The 18,432-nt window shown below is 45.8% G+C and overlaps 1 protein-coding gene across 1 annotated transcript in view; it reads left to right on the top strand.

The window, feature by feature from the left end:
- LOC124716713 (serine/threonine-protein kinase par-1-like) overlaps positions 1-18,432 on the top strand; it is a 461,973-nt gene that overhangs the window by 391,854 nt on the left and 51,687 nt on the right. Inside the window, exons 9-11 of the mRNA XM_047243255.1 lie at positions 7,188-7,410; positions 16,124-16,258; positions 16,451-16,648. Of these exons, the coding sequence (XP_047099211.1) occupies positions 7,188-7,410; positions 16,124-16,258; positions 16,451-16,648 (556 nt within the window). The remainder of the gene's footprint in view (positions 1-7,187; positions 7,411-16,123; positions 16,259-16,450; positions 16,649-18,432) is intronic.

Below are 18,432 nucleotides of genomic sequence, written 5' to 3' on the forward strand. Positions count from 1 at the left end.
GTGTGTGAGGAATGTTTCCTGAAAGTTTGTCCGTACCTTTTTGTAACACCCTGTTTATTCACAACCGATACAAAAGTGTTACATGTTTGCACATGTTACTGTCCGTTACCAGGCTTTTGTAGAACCCGTTGCCAGCGATGTGGAAGGCGTAGTATACCTTCAGCAGAGCCTGTTCTGTTGATGGTGCAAATGGAACGGTCTGAAGTTATGGTAATTCTCGTGTACGACTCTGATGGCGTTATACTAACGCATTACGCTCCTCCACGACAGACCGTCAATGTACAGTATTACTGTTCGTTTTTGGAGCATCACCTGCGACCAGCTTTGCGAAGGAAGCGGCGTCACATTCTGCGCAACCCACCCATCATTTTGCATGACAATGCACTGGCGCAAGCTTTGGCTGCTCTGTTCGGTCTATGGGACTGGAAGTACTGTATCATCAACCATACTCCCCGGACTTAAGTCCTTGTGACTTTGATTTGATTCCGAAGGTGAAGGATCCACTTCCTGGCATTCGCTTCAGAACTGTTGCAGAGATTCGACAGGCAGTAGACCGCTCCATTCGTACCATCAACAGAACAGGCTCTGCTAACGGAATAGTACACCTTCCACATCGCTGGCAACGGGTTCTACACAACGCTGGTGACTACTTTGAAGGACAGTAACAGGGGAAAATATGTAACTCTTTTGTTGTTGTTGTTGTTGTTGTTGTTGTGGTATTAAGTCCAGAGACTGGCTTGATGCAGCTCTCCATGCTACTCTATCCTGCGCAAGTTTCTTCATCTCCCAGTACCTACTGCAACCACATCCTTCTGAATCTGCTTAGTGTATTCATCTCTTGGTCTCCCTCTACGATTTTTACCCTCCAATACTAAATTGGTGATCCCCTGATGCCTCAGAACATGTCCTACCAACCGATCCCTTCTTCTAGTCAAGTTGTGCCATAAACTTCTCTTCTCCCCAATTCTATTCAACACCTCCTCATTAGTTACGTGATCTACCTATCTAATCTTCAGCATTCTTCTGTAGCACCACATTTCAAAAGCTTCTATTCTCTTCTTGTGTAAACTATTTATCGTCCACGTTTCACTTCCATACATGGGTACACTCCATACAAATACTTTCAGAAACGACTTCCTGACACTTAAATCTATACTCGATGTTAACAAATTTCTCTTCTTCAGAAACGCTTTCCTTGCCACTGCCAGTCTACATTTTATATCCTCTCTACTTCGACCAACATCAGTTATTTTGCTCCCCAAACAGCAAAACTACTTTACTACTTTAAGTGTCTCATTTCCTAATTTAATGCCCTCAGCATCACCAGACTTAATTCGACTACATTCCATTATCCTCGTTTTGCTTTTGTTGGTGTTCATCTTATATCCTCCTTTCAAGACACTATCCATTCCGTTCAACTGCTCTTCCAAGTCCTTTGCTGTCTCTGACAGAATTACAATGTCATCGGCGAACCTCAAAGTTTTTATTTCTTCTCCATGGATTTTAATACCTACTCCGAATTTTTCTTTTGTATCCTTCACTGCTTGCTCAATATACAGATTGAATAACATCGGGGAGAGGCTACAACCCTGTCGCACTCCCTTCCCAACCACTGCTTCCCGTTGATGCCCCTCAACTCTTATAACTGCCATTTGGTTTCTATACAAATTGTAAATAGCCTTTCGCTCCCTGTATTTTACCCCTGCCACTTTCAGAATTTGAAAGAGAGTATTCCAGTCAACATTGTGAAAAGCTTTCTCTAAGTCTACAAATGCTAGAAACGTAGGTTTGCCTTTTTCTTAATCTAGCTTCTAAGATAAGCCGTAGGGTCAGTATTGCCTCACGTGTTCCAATATTTCTACAGAATCCAAACTGATCTTCCCCAAGGTCGACTTTTACTAGTTTTTCCATTCGTCTGTAAAGAATTCGCGTTAGTATTTTGCAGCCGTGATTTATTAAACTGATAGTTTGGTAATTTTCACATCTGTCAACACCTGCTTTCTTTGGGATTGGAATTATTATATTCTTCTTGAAGTCTGAGGGTACGGTTGTGAATAAATAGTTGCACTATTTAAGTTCCAATGCTCGTATTTAGCGGTAAGACAGCCCAATGGATAGCCCGTCAAAAACTGAACACAAATCAAGCACGAAAACGTGAAGGTGTTGTAGTGAACTGTGAAAAAAGAAGAAAAATAGAAACCGTGAACGGTCCAAGTTCAAATGTGCAACATCGAGAGAATATGAACAGCCATCGCGTCATGATTGTGTGGTCACGGTCTTGGACTATGAAGTGGGAGAACCGTTTTCAAATCTCCCTCGTGCCCTATTTTTTTTCACAAAATTATGAACTGTCTGGCCGGATACTTCGCTGTATTCAGATTTGTACCTGTGTCGTGGTGTAACTCCGTTTGCAACAGCGAGGTGTAACGAAGGGACCTCCAGGTGTACGACCTCATATTTGTTCTACCAATGTAAGGACTGTTGCGTTCCGTTTTGAAAGTTTTGACTCTTGAATTCCTTTGTAGTTCACACCCGTTTATGTGTTGTTTTCATTGTTGTGACATGTATACGTGGCATTTCACATGCATTCACTATTCATCACATTTACTTGAGACGGTAATATAGTCTTGCCACATTACTCATTTTCCATAAACACTACCAAGGCTACCGAATGGGAACAGACACGTCAATGACCGAACTGATTTTTTTGTGTCATCAATCTCTTGACTGGTTTGATGCGGCCAGCGACGAATTCATATTCTGCGCTAAACGCTTTATCTCAGAGTAGCGCTTGGAACATACGTGGTTAATTATTTACCGGATGTATTCCAGTCTCTGTCTTCCTCTACAGTTTTTACCCACTACAGTTCCGCCTAGCACCATGGAAGTCATTCTCTGACGCCTTAAGAGATGTCCCGTCATCCTGTCCCTTGTTGGTTCAAATGGCTCTGAGCACTATGGGACTTAACTTCAGAGGTCATCAGTCCCCTAGAATTTAGAACTACTTAAACCCAACTAACCTAAGGACATCACACACATCCATGCCCGAGGCAGGATTCGAACCTGCGACCGTAGCGGTTGCGCGATTCCAGACTATAGCGCCTAGAACCGCTCGGCCACTCCGGCCGGCTGTCCCTTCTTCTTGTTAGTTTATTCCACATATTCCTTTCCTCTTCGATTGTGCACAGAAACTCCTCATTCTTTATTTTATCAGTCCACCTAATATTCAACATTCGTCTGTACCACCACGTAAATTTCAACAATCGTCTGTAGCACATAATTTTGTGAAAAGTAATAGGGGTACGAGGAAGATTTGAACATGGATTTGCCATTTTATAGTCCAACGCAGTGATCACACAACCACGATGGATTGGTTGCTCATACATCTACATCTACATACATACTCCGCAATCCACCATACGCAGCGAGGCGGAGGGTACCTCGTACAACAACTAGCATCTTCACTCCCTGTTCCACTCCCAAACAGAACGAGGGAAAAATGACTGCCTATATGCCTCTGTACGAGCGCTAATCTCTCTTATCTTTGTGGTCTTTCCGCGAAATGTAAGTTGGCGACAGTAAAATTCTACTGCAGTCAGCCTCAAATGCTGGTTTCCTCAGTAGCGATTCACGAAAAGAACGCCTCCTTTCCTCCAGAGACTCCCACCCGAGTTCCTGAAGCATTTCCGTAACACTCGCGTGATGATCAAACCTACCAGTAATAATTCTAGCAGCCCGCTTCTGAATTGCTTCTATGTCCTCCCTCAATCCGACCTGATAGGGATCCCAAACACTCGAGCAGTACTCAAGAATAGGTCGTACTCATATTGGCGCCATGTCGCACTTCTCGTGCTTGGACCCTTTATTGTTTCTGTTTTTCTTATTTTTCCACAGTCCGGTACACCTTCTCCCAGTTTTCATCCTTGATCTGCGTTCAGTTTTCACGGGCTGTCCACTGGGCCATTCTACCACTAAATCTTGAGGGGGGGGCGATGGGAAGTTTCCCCTGCCAGCAGGCTGGTGTCTGCTATATGTAGCCGTGGGAAAGATGGTTGACAGGCCGAGATTGGCTGGAAGAAGCATAAGAAAGGGAAATTCACCCACGAAGGTCACGCGGAAGTACTCTCGCTGCACCGATTCTTGAGTAATGATCGTCAGTGTGGGACCCCTTATTCACTGGTTTGGTGCTCTCCACCACGAAGTTTTTGGCCGTGTCGAGCCAGAGTTATGCAACATTTTTTGAAAGACTAAGCCGTCCCTTAACTATGTATTACTCTAATTGTCTTCTGTACATTCTAGATTTCGGCTTTTATGCTGTTATACGTACAGTGATAAAAGTTCTTAGGCTATTAACACGTCGTGTCTGTTAAGGCAGTCCAAAACATATAAACAAGTGGTGTTTATGTGTTCATTTCTCGTGCCAATTGCATCCCATCGGCATGTACACCGTAAGCAGAGGTAGTCTGCTAAAAAACAGCAAAACTCATCTTACTTGCATAAAAAATCCTCGGTTTACTTGCCGCGTCAAATTTGGATAAAATCCCAAGCTTTCGATGACTACCTCCGTCATCTTCGTCCGAGGTAAAACTGTTTTACCCCTGACGATGACAACGGAGGTAGTCATCGAAAGCTTGGTATTTTATCTAAATTTGACGCGGCAAGTAAACCGAGAACTTTTTATGCAAGGCCTCCGTCGCGAAAGACTTCGTAGTCAATTCATCTTACTTCTCGACATAGTTTCCATTGAGGAATATGCATTTGGTCCAGCGAACCTCCGGCTTTTCAATCCAACAGAAAAATAAGTTCTGTCAAACTGAAAAATACTCGTTGACAGCAACTGTCACTTCTTCATTTGCCGAAAATTTCTTCCCAGTAAACCATAGTTTCAAGTTAGGGAACAAGAACAAGTCACTGGGAGCTACGTCTGGTGAATAGGGCGGATGAGGAATCACCTCCAAGTCCAGTTCACGCCGTTTCGCCATTTTTATCGCTATGTATGGGATAGTCCATCATCCCGGTGAAAGGGCACTTTTTTGCGTTGGCCTTTTTCCAGCCAACGCACGTATCAAATGATCCAGCGATGTAGCATAATATGGTTTAGTTACTGCGCACTGCCTTTTTCCAAGGAATGTATGACAATTGTTCCTTGGGAATCCCAAAAACAGTGACCATCACGTTACCAGCTGGAAAAATTATCTTTGTCTTCTGCGGCGCACTTTCACCGGTTGTCCGTTGTTTTGACTACCGGTTTGACTCTGGTGAGTAATGATGGCTTCATGTTTCATCAAAAGTCACAAATAGGCGGAAAAGCCGTACTGGTTGAGATTAAACATCGCCAGACGTGTTGAAATATTGTGCCGGATGCACTTTTGGTCGACTTAGAGCAATCGCACACAGCTTCTTGATAGCCAGTTCTCCGGGCAGGATATTACGTACTCCCTCAGTTGAGATTCCTACAGTCTCAACAATCTCACGAATTTTAATTCGGCGGTTTTGCATTACCATGTGATGGATTCTGTCAGTGGTTTCCTTTGTGGTGACCTCAACTGAACGGCCAGTTCGCAGTTCGTCTTCGGTGTTTGTCCAACTACGTTTAAATTAATTAATCGAACAGAAATTGGTTTTCAAATACGTCCACTTGTATTTTTATTGCGTTCTGTAACAACCTCCTCCTCTACGTATGTTCTGTTTTTATAAAATCCTGATTTTTTGAACATTGCATTTATCTGTTATACTGATTTATAGGTAATAAGACTTCTTCAGATGGCCAATTTATATGGGTTGAAACGTAGTTAAAGAGCTTTTGACTGCTACCTTCCATAGCTGGTGGCTGTTTTCATTCCATATACAATAGGTGATCAAAAGTATCCGAACACACGCAAAAACGTACGTTTTTCATATAGGGTGCATTGCACTGCCACCTACTGCCAGGTACTCCATATTAGCGACCTCAGCAGTCATTAGACATTGTGAGAGAGCAGAATGGGGCACTCCGCGGAGCTCACGGACTTCGAACGTGGTCAGGTGATTGGGTGTCACTTGCGTCATACGTCTGTACGCAAGGTTTCCACACTCCTAAACATACCTAGGTCCACTGTTTCCGATGCGTTAGTAAAGTGGAAAGGTGAAGGGAGACGTACAGAACAAAAGCGTGCAGGCCGACTTCGTCTGTTCACTGACAAGACACCGCCAACAGTTGAAGAGGGTCGTAATCTGTAATAGGCAGACATCTATCGAGACCATCACACAGGAATTACAAACTGCATCAGGATCCACTGTAAATACTATGACAGTTAGGCGAGAGGTGAGAAAACTTGGATTTCATGGTCGAGCGGCTGCTCATAAGCCACACATCACGCCGGTAAATGCCAAACGACGCCTCGCTTGGTGTAAGGAGCGTAAACAGTGGACGATTGAACAGTGGAAAAACGTTGTGTGGAGTGATGAATTACGGTACAGAATGTGACGATGCGATGGAATGGTACGGGAATGGTGAATTCCCGGTGAACGCCATCCGCCTGCGGGTGTAGTGCCAACAGTAAAATGCGGTGGTGTTATGGTGTGGTGGTGTTTTTCATGGAGGGTGCTTGCACGCCTTGTTGTTTTGCGTGGCACTATCACAGCACAGGCCTACATTGATGTTTGAAGCACCTTCTTGCTTCCCACTGTTGAAGAGCAATTCGGGGATGGCGATTGCATCTTTCAACACGACTGAGCACCTGCTCATAATGCACGGCCAGTGGCGGAGTGGTTACACAACAATAATATCCCGATAATGGACTGGCCTGCGCAGAGTCCTGACCTGAGTCCTATAGAACACCTTCGGGATGTTTTGGAACGCCGACTTCGTGCTAGGCCTCACCGACCGACGTAGATACCTCTCCTAAGTGCAGCACTCTGTGAAGAATGGGCTGCCATTCCCCAGTATCTGATTGAACGTGTGCCTGGGAGAGCGGAAGCTGTCACCAAGGCTAAGAGTGGGCCAACCCATTATTGAATTGCCGATGGTGGGCGCCACGAACTTGTAAGTCATTTTCAGCCAGGTGTCCGGATACTTTTGATCACATAGTGTACGTTTCCTTTCCTGTCTTTCCTTCCTTTGCTTGCCCTTTCTTTCCGTTTCTTTTTTCTTCTCTCTTCCTTCCTTCCTTCCTTGCTTCTGGATCCCTCACCTTGACCCGTTGCAGGCGCCTCCCGACGCGGCACCTGTCGAGCGTGTCGGCGGACGAGGGGGTGGAGGTGGAGGCGGAGGGCGGCTACGGCAGCGCGTCGTCCTCCAGCTGCAACAAGAGCCTTAGCCAGCACCTCAGCTGCGACTCGGGCTGCTCCGCCGTCTTCGAGGGCTCCGGGCTCGACCTCGCCTCCAGCCTGCCCTCCTGCAGCTACAGCCGCGACGGCTCCGCGCTCGAGGTGAGTGCCGGCGCTCACTAACAGCGAGGCCAAGCGCAGAAGAATAGTGGGTCGCTGAGGCTGGCGAGTGGTGGTGTACAGCCGTGCCTTAGGCATCCTAGTGTTGGTGAAGTGTGTTCCTTAAGGGGAGAAACCACATTAGGAGGCTCGTTGACACTGATTTTTTGGGATCTTTTTGCGTGGGATGCATTAGTTAGTTGTTGTTGTTGTCGTTGTCTTCAGTCCTCAGACTGGTTTGATGCAGCTCACCATGCTACTCTATCCTGTGCAAGCTTCTTCATCTCCCACTACTTACTGCAACCTACATCCTTCTGAATCTGCTTAGTGTATTCATCTCTTGGTCTCCCTCTACGACTTTTACCCTCCACGCTGCCCTCCAATGTTAAATTTGTGATCCCCTGATGACTCAGAATATGTCCTACCAACCGGTCCCTTCTTCTTGTCAAGTTGTGCCACAAACTCCTCTTCTCCCCAATTCTATTCAATACCTCCTCATTAGTTATGTGATCGACCCATCTAATCTTCAGCATTCTTCTGTGGCACCACATTTCGAAAGCTTCTATTCTCTTCTTGTCCAAACTATTTATCGTCCATGTTTCACTTCCATACATGGCTACACTCCATACCAATACTTTCACAAACGACTTCCTGACACTTAAATCATTGCCAGTCTACATTTGATATCCTCTCTACTTCGACCATCAGCAGTTATTTTGTTCCCCAAATAGCAAAACTCCTTACTATTGTAAGTTTCTCGTTTCCTAATCTAATTCCCTCAGCATAACCCGACTTAATGCGACTACATTCCATTAGCCTCGTTTTAGTTTCGTTGATGTTTATATCCTCCTTTCAAGACACTGTCCATTCCGTTCAACTGCTCTTCCAAGTCCTTTGCTGTCTCTGACAGAATTACAATGTCATCGGCGAATCCAAAGTTTTTATTTCTTCTCCATGGATTTTAATACCTACTCCGAATTTTTCTTTTGTTTCCTTTACTGCTTGCTCAATTTACAGATTGAATAACATCAGGGAGAGGCTACAACCCTGCCTCACTCCCTTCCCAACCACTGCTTCCCTTTCATGTCCCTCGACTCTTATAACTGCCATCTGCTTTCTGTACAAATTGTAAATAGCCTTTCGCTCTCTGTATTTTACCCTGCCACCTTCAGAATTTGAAAGAGACTATTCCAATCAACATTGTCAAAAGCTTTCTCTAAGTGTACAAATGCTAGAAACGTAGGTTTGCTCTTTCCTTAATCTTTCTTCTAAGATAAGTCGTAGGGTCAGTATTGCCTCACGTGTTCCAACATTTCTACGGAATCCAAACTGATCTTTCCCGAGGTCGGCTTCTATCAGTTTTTCCATTCGTATGTAAAAAGTTCGCGTTAGTATTTTGCAGCTGTGACTTATTAAACTGATAGTTCAGTAATTTTCACATCTGGCAACACCTGCTTTCTTTGCGATTGGGATTATTATATTCTTCTTGAAGTCTGAGGGTATTTCGCCTGTCTCATAAATCTTGCTCACCAGATGGTAGAGTTTTGTCAGGACTGGTTCTCCCAAGCCCGTCAGTAGTTCTAATGGAATGTTGTCTGCTCCGGGGGCCTTGTTTCGACTCGGGTCTTTCAGTGCTCTGTCAAACTCTTCACGCAGTATCATATCTCCCATTTCATCTTCATCTACATCCTCTTCCATTTCCATAACATTGTCCTCAAGTACATCGCCCTTGTATAGACCCTCTATATACTCCTTCCACCTTTCTGCTTTCCCTTCTTTGCTTAGAACTGGGTTTCCATCTGAGCTCTTGATATTCATGCAAGTGGTTCTCCTTTCTCCAAAGTTAGAATTTAATAAAATTTGACATTATTTCATTCATATTCCGAACAGTGTTTGTGAAAGTTTTTGAATAGTTTCAGGCAAATATAACAAAGTTACGCTGTGATGTCCGCTGAAGGTTGTGAGTATAATTCCCCAACTGCGTGCAGTGCAGCCATTTCTAACAATACCACCACTTGCAAAGTAGGTTAGAAATCAGATTAATAATGTTACTGACGCAACGTATGTTCGCTTTATCGGGCAACAACAAAGTTATTGACTGTGGATGGTATCGTTAGAATGGAAATAATGAAGTCACTGTGAAACAGTCATTAATTTTGGCACTTATCTTGAATGGATTCCCACGTGGATTTCGTCGAAGTTGTTATGGCTCATCTTGTTGATTCTAGGGTGATTCCACTTTGACTGCTAGAAGGTCCAGATCTGTATTTTAGCAATATTTTAAGACCTAACAAATGCGTTTTTCAGGAAATTCTTAATGATTAGACAATCCCAGATCAGAACAATGGTATGGTAGAAATTATTTTTGACTTGGTGCTCACGATCCACATTTTTATTAAACTTCTTGTAAATTCACATAAACTACTTCCTAATTGTCACATCATCAAGAAAACAGATTTGTATCAATCTTCGTACACTTAATTTTCACTTTAACCAAACACACGATTTGACTGTCCTTTTACAAAGCGAAATAACAACTTCTGCAAAGTGAAACAAAGACTGCTCTGTGCGCATTCGCGCCAAAACGGTTACAAGTAAGTCAAAGATTAATGACAGTCTCACAGAAATGAATACACATAAGAACCATATCACTGTAATATATCGATACGTCGGAGTACCTATACATCAACCAAATGTGAATATTATCACTAAATATGTCTGTTACTTCGCAGAAAAGTAGTACGATATTACTGGTATCAAATGGTTCAAATGGCTCTGAGCACTATGGGACTCAACTGCTGAGGTCATTAGTCCCCTAGAACTTAGAACTAGTTAAACCTAACTAACCTAAGGACATCACAAACATCCATGCCCGAGGCAGGATTCAAACCTGCGACCGTAGCGGTCTTGCGGTTCCAGGCTGCAGCGCCTTTAACCGCACGGCCACTTTGGCCGCCTTACTGGTATCGAGAACTGGGGTTGGAGTGCCGTAATGGTCACGTAAATAAAGAACAATTACACATTCCTATTTTCATCTGTAATCAAAAAGGTTTTTTTTTACATAATAACTTATTTTCTAAGAATATGAACGTCAATACAGGTGAAAATAATGAAAATTAAAAATTTTGCTCGCGTTGGAACAATTTGCTTCGATTTTCACGATTTTTCTCTCTAATTATGCAAAGAAAAATACCCTTAAAATCACGATTCATCTCACAAGGCGGTTCATATAATTCTTAATTTTATAAAGAATCGTACTATCATTTTTCGTAATGATCGGTTCTATACTTTCTGACTGCACGCAAATGTGAAAAAGTCATTTCGAGATATCGCGTTTGAAAAATAAGTTCTCGGAAACTAGAAATTCAAGGAAGTTAACATTAATGTAAAATGCTTACCGATTAATCTGCGATTCCAGCACCATATGGTAATCCTTCCTCATAGGCTTCGTTTTGCGCTGGCAGCGGTGCTTTCCGACCTTCCTTCGATTCCAGTGAACTACGTCGATTCTGCCGGCTCACACGATGGTTATCCATTTGTTCGGCATAATTGAAGCTGTGCGTGCCTGCTACAATTTCTGCCTCGATCATGACCATCAGAAGGGATGAATTTCCTTCATTGAATAAGCCCGCTGCTAAATACGATGCCAATTCAATGACTTTCAGTCCGGAGAGCAAGTGCTTAGGAGCTAATCGTCAAATGGTGGAAACTTTCATTGGCATTTTGTGTGTGGCCACCTAAACATCTCTCCAGTAATTCATCCCTTGATAAATCTTCATATATTGGAAGAATTTCCTTCTGTACGTCGGGGTGCAATGGAGTAGGGTGCGTTTCATGTTCCGTTCCAAGGGCAGTTCGCTTCAGCCATTCGTACCAGCTGTCTTCTCCCTCTGGGCAATACTCGTGTCGAGGATTTTCATCCGTGGAAATCATATGATAGTATGCCGCCATAATTTCTTTTTCCAGCCTTTACCCGATGTGCACTCGCTTCTACGCTCACAAAACGTAAACGAATGCGAATTTCGCTTTGAAGTTTTGACAGTGTATTCTTGGATATTGAAGCTAACGATTTATGCAATAAAACATGGGATTTTTCGAACCTCCTAAAGTGGTTTACCCCCTTAACCAACATCGCTATATGTTAACTGGCTACACGCGAGCGGAAGAGTGGGAGCACTGACATATGGATCTTTACTGCGTGACTTACGGCTAAACGAGACGAGACTATCGGAAATTTTCGGAGGGTGGGCGCTATGTTCATGTTTATTCATCTCATGGGGTATTTCTCCCAGTTGCCTTGTGTACTACAGTGTAGCAGTTTCTTCTACGTAAGGTCCAAGTGTAGTCGAGCTACAGTATGCTACTTGGCAATGACAACATGGGAAAGGTACTTTCGCCCTTAAGTTTTGCACACCAGTGATTTGATTATACATATCTTAAGTTTGGCAAACCTCTATAGATTTCCAATAATTTTAAAATGAAAGAGCGTTCTGCAGATTTTTTTAAAGACATTTTCACAATTCGATTGACACAAGACAGCAAATCGCCCAAATAAATACACTCCTGGAAATTGAAATAAGAACACCGTGAATTCATTGTCCCAGGAAGGGGAAACTTTATTGACACATTCCTGGGGTCAGATACATCACATGATCACACTGACAGAACCACAGGCACATAGACACAGGCAACAGAGCATGCACAATGTCGGCACTAGTACAGTGTATATCCACCTTTCGCAGCAATGCAGGCTGCTATTCTCCCATGGAGACAATCGAAGAGATGCTGGATGTAGTCCTGTGGAACGGCTTGCCATGCCATTTCCACCTGGCGCCTCAGTTGGACCAGCGTTCGTGCTGGACGTGCAGACCGCGTGAGACGACGCTTCATCCAGTCCCAAACATGCGCAATGGGGGACAGATCCGGAGATCTTGCTGGCCAGGGTAGTTGACTTACACCTTCTAGAGCACGTTGGGTGGCACGGGATACATGTGGACGTGCATTGTCCTGTTGGAACAGCAAGTTCCCTTGCCGGTCTAGGAATGGTAGAACGATGGGTTCGATGACGGTTTGGATGTACCGTGCACTATTCAGTGTGCCCTCGACGATCACCAGTGGTGTACGGCCAGTGTAGGAGATCGCTCCCCACACCATGATGCCGGGTGTTGGCCCTGTGTGCCACGGTCGTATGCAGTCCTGATTGTGGCGCTCACCTGCACGGCGCCAAACACGCATACGACCATCATTGGCACCAAGGCAGAAGCGACTCTCATCGCTGAAGACGACACGTCTCCATTCGTCCCTCCATTCACGCCTGTCGCGACACCACTGGAGGCGGGCTGCACGATGTTGGGGCGTGAGCGGAAGACGGCCTAACGGTGTGCGGGACCGTAGCCCAGCTTCATGGAGACGGTTGCGAATGGTCCTCGCCGATACCCCAGGAGCAACAGTGTCCTTAATTTGCTGGGAAGTGGCGGTGCGGTCCCCTACGGCACTGCGTAGGATCCTACGGTCTTGGCGTGCATCCGTGCGTCGCTGCGGTCCGGTCCCAGGTCGACGGGCACGTGCACCTTCCGCCGACCACTGGCGACAACATCGATGTACTGTGGAGACCTCACGCCCCACGTGTTGAGCAATTCGGCGGTACGTCCACCCGGCCTCCCGCATGCCCACTATACGCCCTCGCTCAAAGTCCGTCAACTGCACATACGGTTCACGTCCATGCTGTCGCGGCATGCTACCAGTGTTAAAGACTGCGATGGAGCTCCGTATGCCACGGCAAACTGGCTGACACTGACGGCGGCGGTGCACAAATGCTGCGCAGCTAGCGCCATTCGACGGCCAATACCGCGGTTCCTGGTGTGTCCGCTGTGCCGTGCGTGTGATCATTGCTTGTACAGCCCTCTCGCAGTGTCCGGAGCAAGTATGGTGGGTCTGACACACCGGTGTCAATGTGTTCTTTTTTCCATTTCCAGGAGTGTATTTTGGCATACGGGACTGAACTGACAGTATTGCACAGAACAAAATGTTGCCCGATATTATTTGGTCGAGGAGCCGATTTAACGCAAGGTGAACAATTCCAGAATCTGAGTGTCTCTCACCGCAGTTTCCAGTGGAAGTATCACCGACTCTGGATACGACACTTTTGAGTGCATTTGTCTTGTTCCGTGCTTACTGTGAGTGTCCTCGTGCAGAGTATGGTATCCAAAAGTTCTCGAAACATAACTGCAACAATTATGTCTTACCTATATCTTCTACTGTAGCATCACCTTCAAGTTAACCCCTTCGGGAGTAATCACTCAGATCCTTTACGTTTATGCCAGTTTCAAAACTAAGTCCTGGATTTTTTTTTTTAGTGTGTTTCACACACTCCACGATTCCACTTGACTACTCTTCACTGTATCAGATCTCTACCCCTCCAACTGTTGTTCATCCTGGGGAATATGAAGACGTCGCCTGGAGCTAAGTGTGGTGAGTACCTTTGCTCCTCATGTTCTGCCCGAAACGTCTTAGATAATCGCTATGCAACTCTAATAACCGGTTGGCCTGGAGAGAACACTTCGTGAACAATCGCATCAGTATTATTATAATTTTTTTTTAAAAAACCATGATTAGTGAGCTCTTTTTGGCCGAGGTGAAAGAGTAGTCTTTCATTGTTGGTCCCTTTCTGAAAACATGGCCATAAATATAACTTTCATCTCCAGTGATGCAGCGCACACTTCATGGCAATACTTCTGACACTTCCTGCTACAATACGTTCACATGTATCGTAATTTATTGCGTAGGTGTTGCAGAGGTCTTTTATAATTTGTCAGTGATCTTGCAGATTCAGATCCCTCCCTTTCCGAACATTTTCAACTGTGATGCTAGTTGACAGCCGACTGGAACTTTCCGTCATCCGTCCAGTAACTACGGAGCGAGGTCGCGCTGTGGTTAGCACACTGCACTCGCTTTCGGGAGCACGACAATTCAAACGCGTGTCCTTGCCTTCAGCAAGGTCCGAGCAGGCACACGGGGGGAGGGGTTTATTAGTGTTTGGGATCTCCAACGTTAGGCGGGTGATGGAGCCCCTTAGGGAAATAGCGGAAAGGTCGGGGAAGAAGGCCAGTGTTCACTCTGTCTGCTTGCCGGGGGGTCTCATCCGAGACGTGGAGGAGGCCCTGCCGGCGGCGATAGAGAACACTGGGTGCACCCGACTGCAAATTGTTGCTCTTGTCGGCACCAACGACTCCTGCCGTCTGGGTTAAGAGGTCATCCTCAGTTCATACAGGCGGTTGGCGGAGTTGGTGAAGGCGGAAAGCCACGCTCGCGGGGTGGAGTCTGAGCTAACTATTTGTAGTATCGTTCCCAGAACCGATCGCGGTCCTCTTGTTTGGCTCCGAGTGGAAGGCTTAAACCAAAGACTCAGACGATTCTGCAGAGATCCGGCGTACAAATCTCCGCTATCGGGTGGAGAAATGTAGGGTCCCCCTGAATAGGTCAGGCGTGCACTACACCCAAGAAGCGGCTACAAGGGTAGCGGAGTAGGTGTGGAGTGCACATGTGGGTTTTTTAGGTTAGAGAATTCCCTCCCTAGGCCCGACAAGACGCCTCCTGAGACGCGACAAGGTAGTAGTAGGCAAAACGCAACAGGGAATAACAATATTAATGTGGTAATAGTAAACTGCAGGAGCGTCTATAGAAAGGTGCCAGAACTGCTCCCATTAATAAACGGTCACAATGCCCACATAGTACTAGGGACGGTAAGTTGGCTGAAACCAGATGTAAACAGTAATGAAACTCTAAACTCAGATTGGAATGTATACCACAGAGACAGGCTGGGCAGTGAAGGGGGAGGCGTGTTTATAGCGATAAAAAGTTCAATAGTATCGAAGGAAATTGGCGGAGATCCGAAATGTGAAATAATTTGGGTGAAGGTCACGGTTAAAGCAGGCTCAAACATGGTAATTGGATGTCTCTATAGGCGCCCTGGCTCAGCAGCTGTTGTGGCAGAGCAACTGAAGGAAAATTTGGAAAATATTTCGAGTAGATTTCCCGACGCGAACCGGAACCGTGGCAAGGCGCCCTTGACGGCGCAGCTCTACGCATGTGGCGTGCTATTTCGTGGGTTTCGCGCTCCACAAACCCTAAGTCCCTGAGTGCGATATCATTGCAGCGACTCGTGCACTTCACGTGCTCAATTAACTATGCGCCATGTGACTGGGTCACAATTGTTCACAACTGAAGAACATTTTGGACAATGCGAGCGAATGATTTGGTCGTTCTGATCGCCTGACATGAATCCCACGGAACATGTGTGGAATATAATCGAGAGGTCAGTTTTTGCATAAAATCCTGCCCCAGCAGCACTTTCGCAATTACGGACGGCCATAGAGGCGACATGGCTGCAAGAGACTTCCAAATCGAGTTCTTGTATTACACCCGGCAAAACGAGTTCCAACATCATATTGGGAAGTATTCCGTTACTTTTGTCACCTCATTGTATGGCGAGTCTTCTGGCGGTATTTAAATGTACTCTTTAACCATTTGCGCGCAAACTTCGAATTTTTGGAACTTTTGGATACCGCCCTGTACATCGTGTTCGGGTGTAGCTGTTACAGCCGGCTGCGCGGTGGTGGGTTGTAACCTGTGTCGTAGCAGAGGCGTCGGCGGGCTATGAGTGGGTGTGGCGTGTTGTAGGTGTTGTAGCTAATAGCTGCGGCCCGCTTGGCCTCAGGTGTGGCTGCCGGCAGCGTGCGGGGGCGTGTCGACTCCACCCCCGCGGCCCACCGCGTCGCCGACTCCGCCCCCGGGCCTGGTGCCGGCGGCAGCCGCCCTCGCCATACGCCCCCGTCTGCCGCAGCTGGCGGGGGCGGGCAGCTGCGAGGGGGCGGCGGCCGCGGCGGCAGCTGCGGCGGCGGTCGGCGGCTCCGGAGGCGGCGGGGGCGGCCCCGGGGATTTCCGCGACGGGCGGCGCGCGTCGGACGGCGGGCTGGTGGCGGGCGGCGGCGGCCCGCTGGGGGCGGCGCTGGGGCTGGCGGCGCGCGCTGGGGGCGTGCCCGAGCTGCACGGCGCGCTGCGCTGCCGCTACCGAGAGCCGCTGCCCAGGGCGGACCGCGACCGCGCCGCCAGGGAGCGCCTGGGGCTGGCCGCCGCCTCCCAGGGCCAGGGCCAGGGCCAGGGCCTGCAGCACCAGCTGCTCGCCTCGCGCCTCCTGCACTCCCGCAGGCTCCTGCTGCAGACCATGCACGCCAAGCACCAGGTCAGTCACTACCCAGTACGCAGTACTCGGCACCCGTTCATCCGACGTAGTGTTACTAGTCACCAGTGGGTAATGATGTCACCAAACTCTTGTGGTGCCATTTCTTTCCTATCTTCCGCCCTCGTCTGTTCATCCCTTCCTCATTCCAGTCTCATTTCCTTTACGTCGCTCAGTTCTCCTTTCAATTCATTCATTCCGTCCCGCGGTCTTTTCGGTCCCGCAGCCTTTTTCCGTAGTTAATTTATTTATTCATTCATTAGGTTTCTATTGACCGACTGACTCATTCATTCATTTTGCAAGTGATTGATCGATTCGTTTATTCATTTGTTTACCTGTTCATTTTGCAGATGATTGATTGATTTGTTCATTTTTTCTGCGAGTAATTGATTCATTACTTCATTCATTCGTATTGCAGTTAATTAACTGCATAAATCATTCATTCAGTTATGCATTTTTCTTGATTCATTTCTTCATCCGTCCATTCATTAATCCATCCATTCATCCATCCCTTGATCGCAGAACTCAGTGACGTGTTCAGTCTTTGTTCTGTGCTAACAGAATATGCATTTCAAGGTGTTGGAGCATTTTCCTTTAGTCTTGATCTCGACTGTCAGATTTCCAATTGTTTTGACCACTTAAAAGACTGTTTGAAGGCTGTGTGTTCAGCCTCGATTCAGAGGAGAAGCCTTTAGCGTAGGTAGCTGCGCAACACAAATACAAAATAAAAAATATCTTTGTGTTCATTGTATAGTGCGATCTCGATTGTAATTTTGAAAACTGTGCATGCAGTTACTTTGTATGGATTTTGTTTTTCTGTCTATTTCAGTGAACAGCTGATACGAATTAAGTCAGCGGACAGCTATCCAAATCCCAGTAGTGCCTGTTCAGACACATGGAACTTAATTTGACAGAACCATTAAGACTTTTATATGGCTCGTTAGCAGGATATTCGCAGTTTGAAGTGAGTTTTATGTTGCAGGCAGCGTGTTTCTCCATACACCAGTAACAATGTCACAGCTATGTCGCACTGTCATACTGAACGTTTCAGTGGGAAATTCTTTTTCTTCTTCGTGCATGTCTTAGCCATTTGCCTGTTATGCCCCATTGGTTGAAATTATTTTCATTTTTCCATCTGTTCCTTGGCCTTTCTAAACGTTTTTTGCCCACTGGATGGTAACTCATCATTAATTTTGGTACTCTCCCGTCCTCCATTCTTGTTACATAGTCCTTCCAGTTGTTCCTGTATTCCTTAATGTTCTCATTTAATCTTCTCACTCCCAGTTCTTATCTAATGTCAGCATTCGTTGTCCTGTTGGACAGTGTGCAGCCAGCTACTCTTCTTAGGAATCATATCTCTGATGCTTGTATTCTTCGCTCATTTCTTTTTATTACCATCCACAGCTCACTTCCATATGCAATGGGTGGTACTGACATAATTTTATAGAACTGAAGTTATTTTATTTCTTCCGTTAGTTCTGAAGGCTATACAGATTGCTCTGTTAGCATTATTAAATCGTTCTAATTGCTTTTGTATGTCAATTTCGATCATAAATAGTATAGTATTACCCAAGAAGGTGAACCGATTACTCTATTTATTTTATGATCATTTCTTCATATTTTGTGGTAATTGCCTGCTGGCTCTAAATGCCATAACTTTTGTTTTCTTTGAAGATACTAATACATTATGTAACTTAGCTGTTCAGGACTGTACCCATCATTGTAGGCGATGTAAATTAACAGCAAGATAGAGCTATTATTCGAATAAGAATTTTTGTTTAATTTTT

The sequence above is a fragment of the Schistocerca piceifrons genome, chromosome 9, assembly GCF_021461385.2.
Source record: "Schistocerca piceifrons isolate TAMUIC-IGC-003096 chromosome 9, iqSchPice1.1, whole genome shotgun sequence".
Lineage (NCBI taxonomy): Eukaryota > Metazoa > Arthropoda > Insecta > Orthoptera > Acrididae > Schistocerca > Schistocerca piceifrons.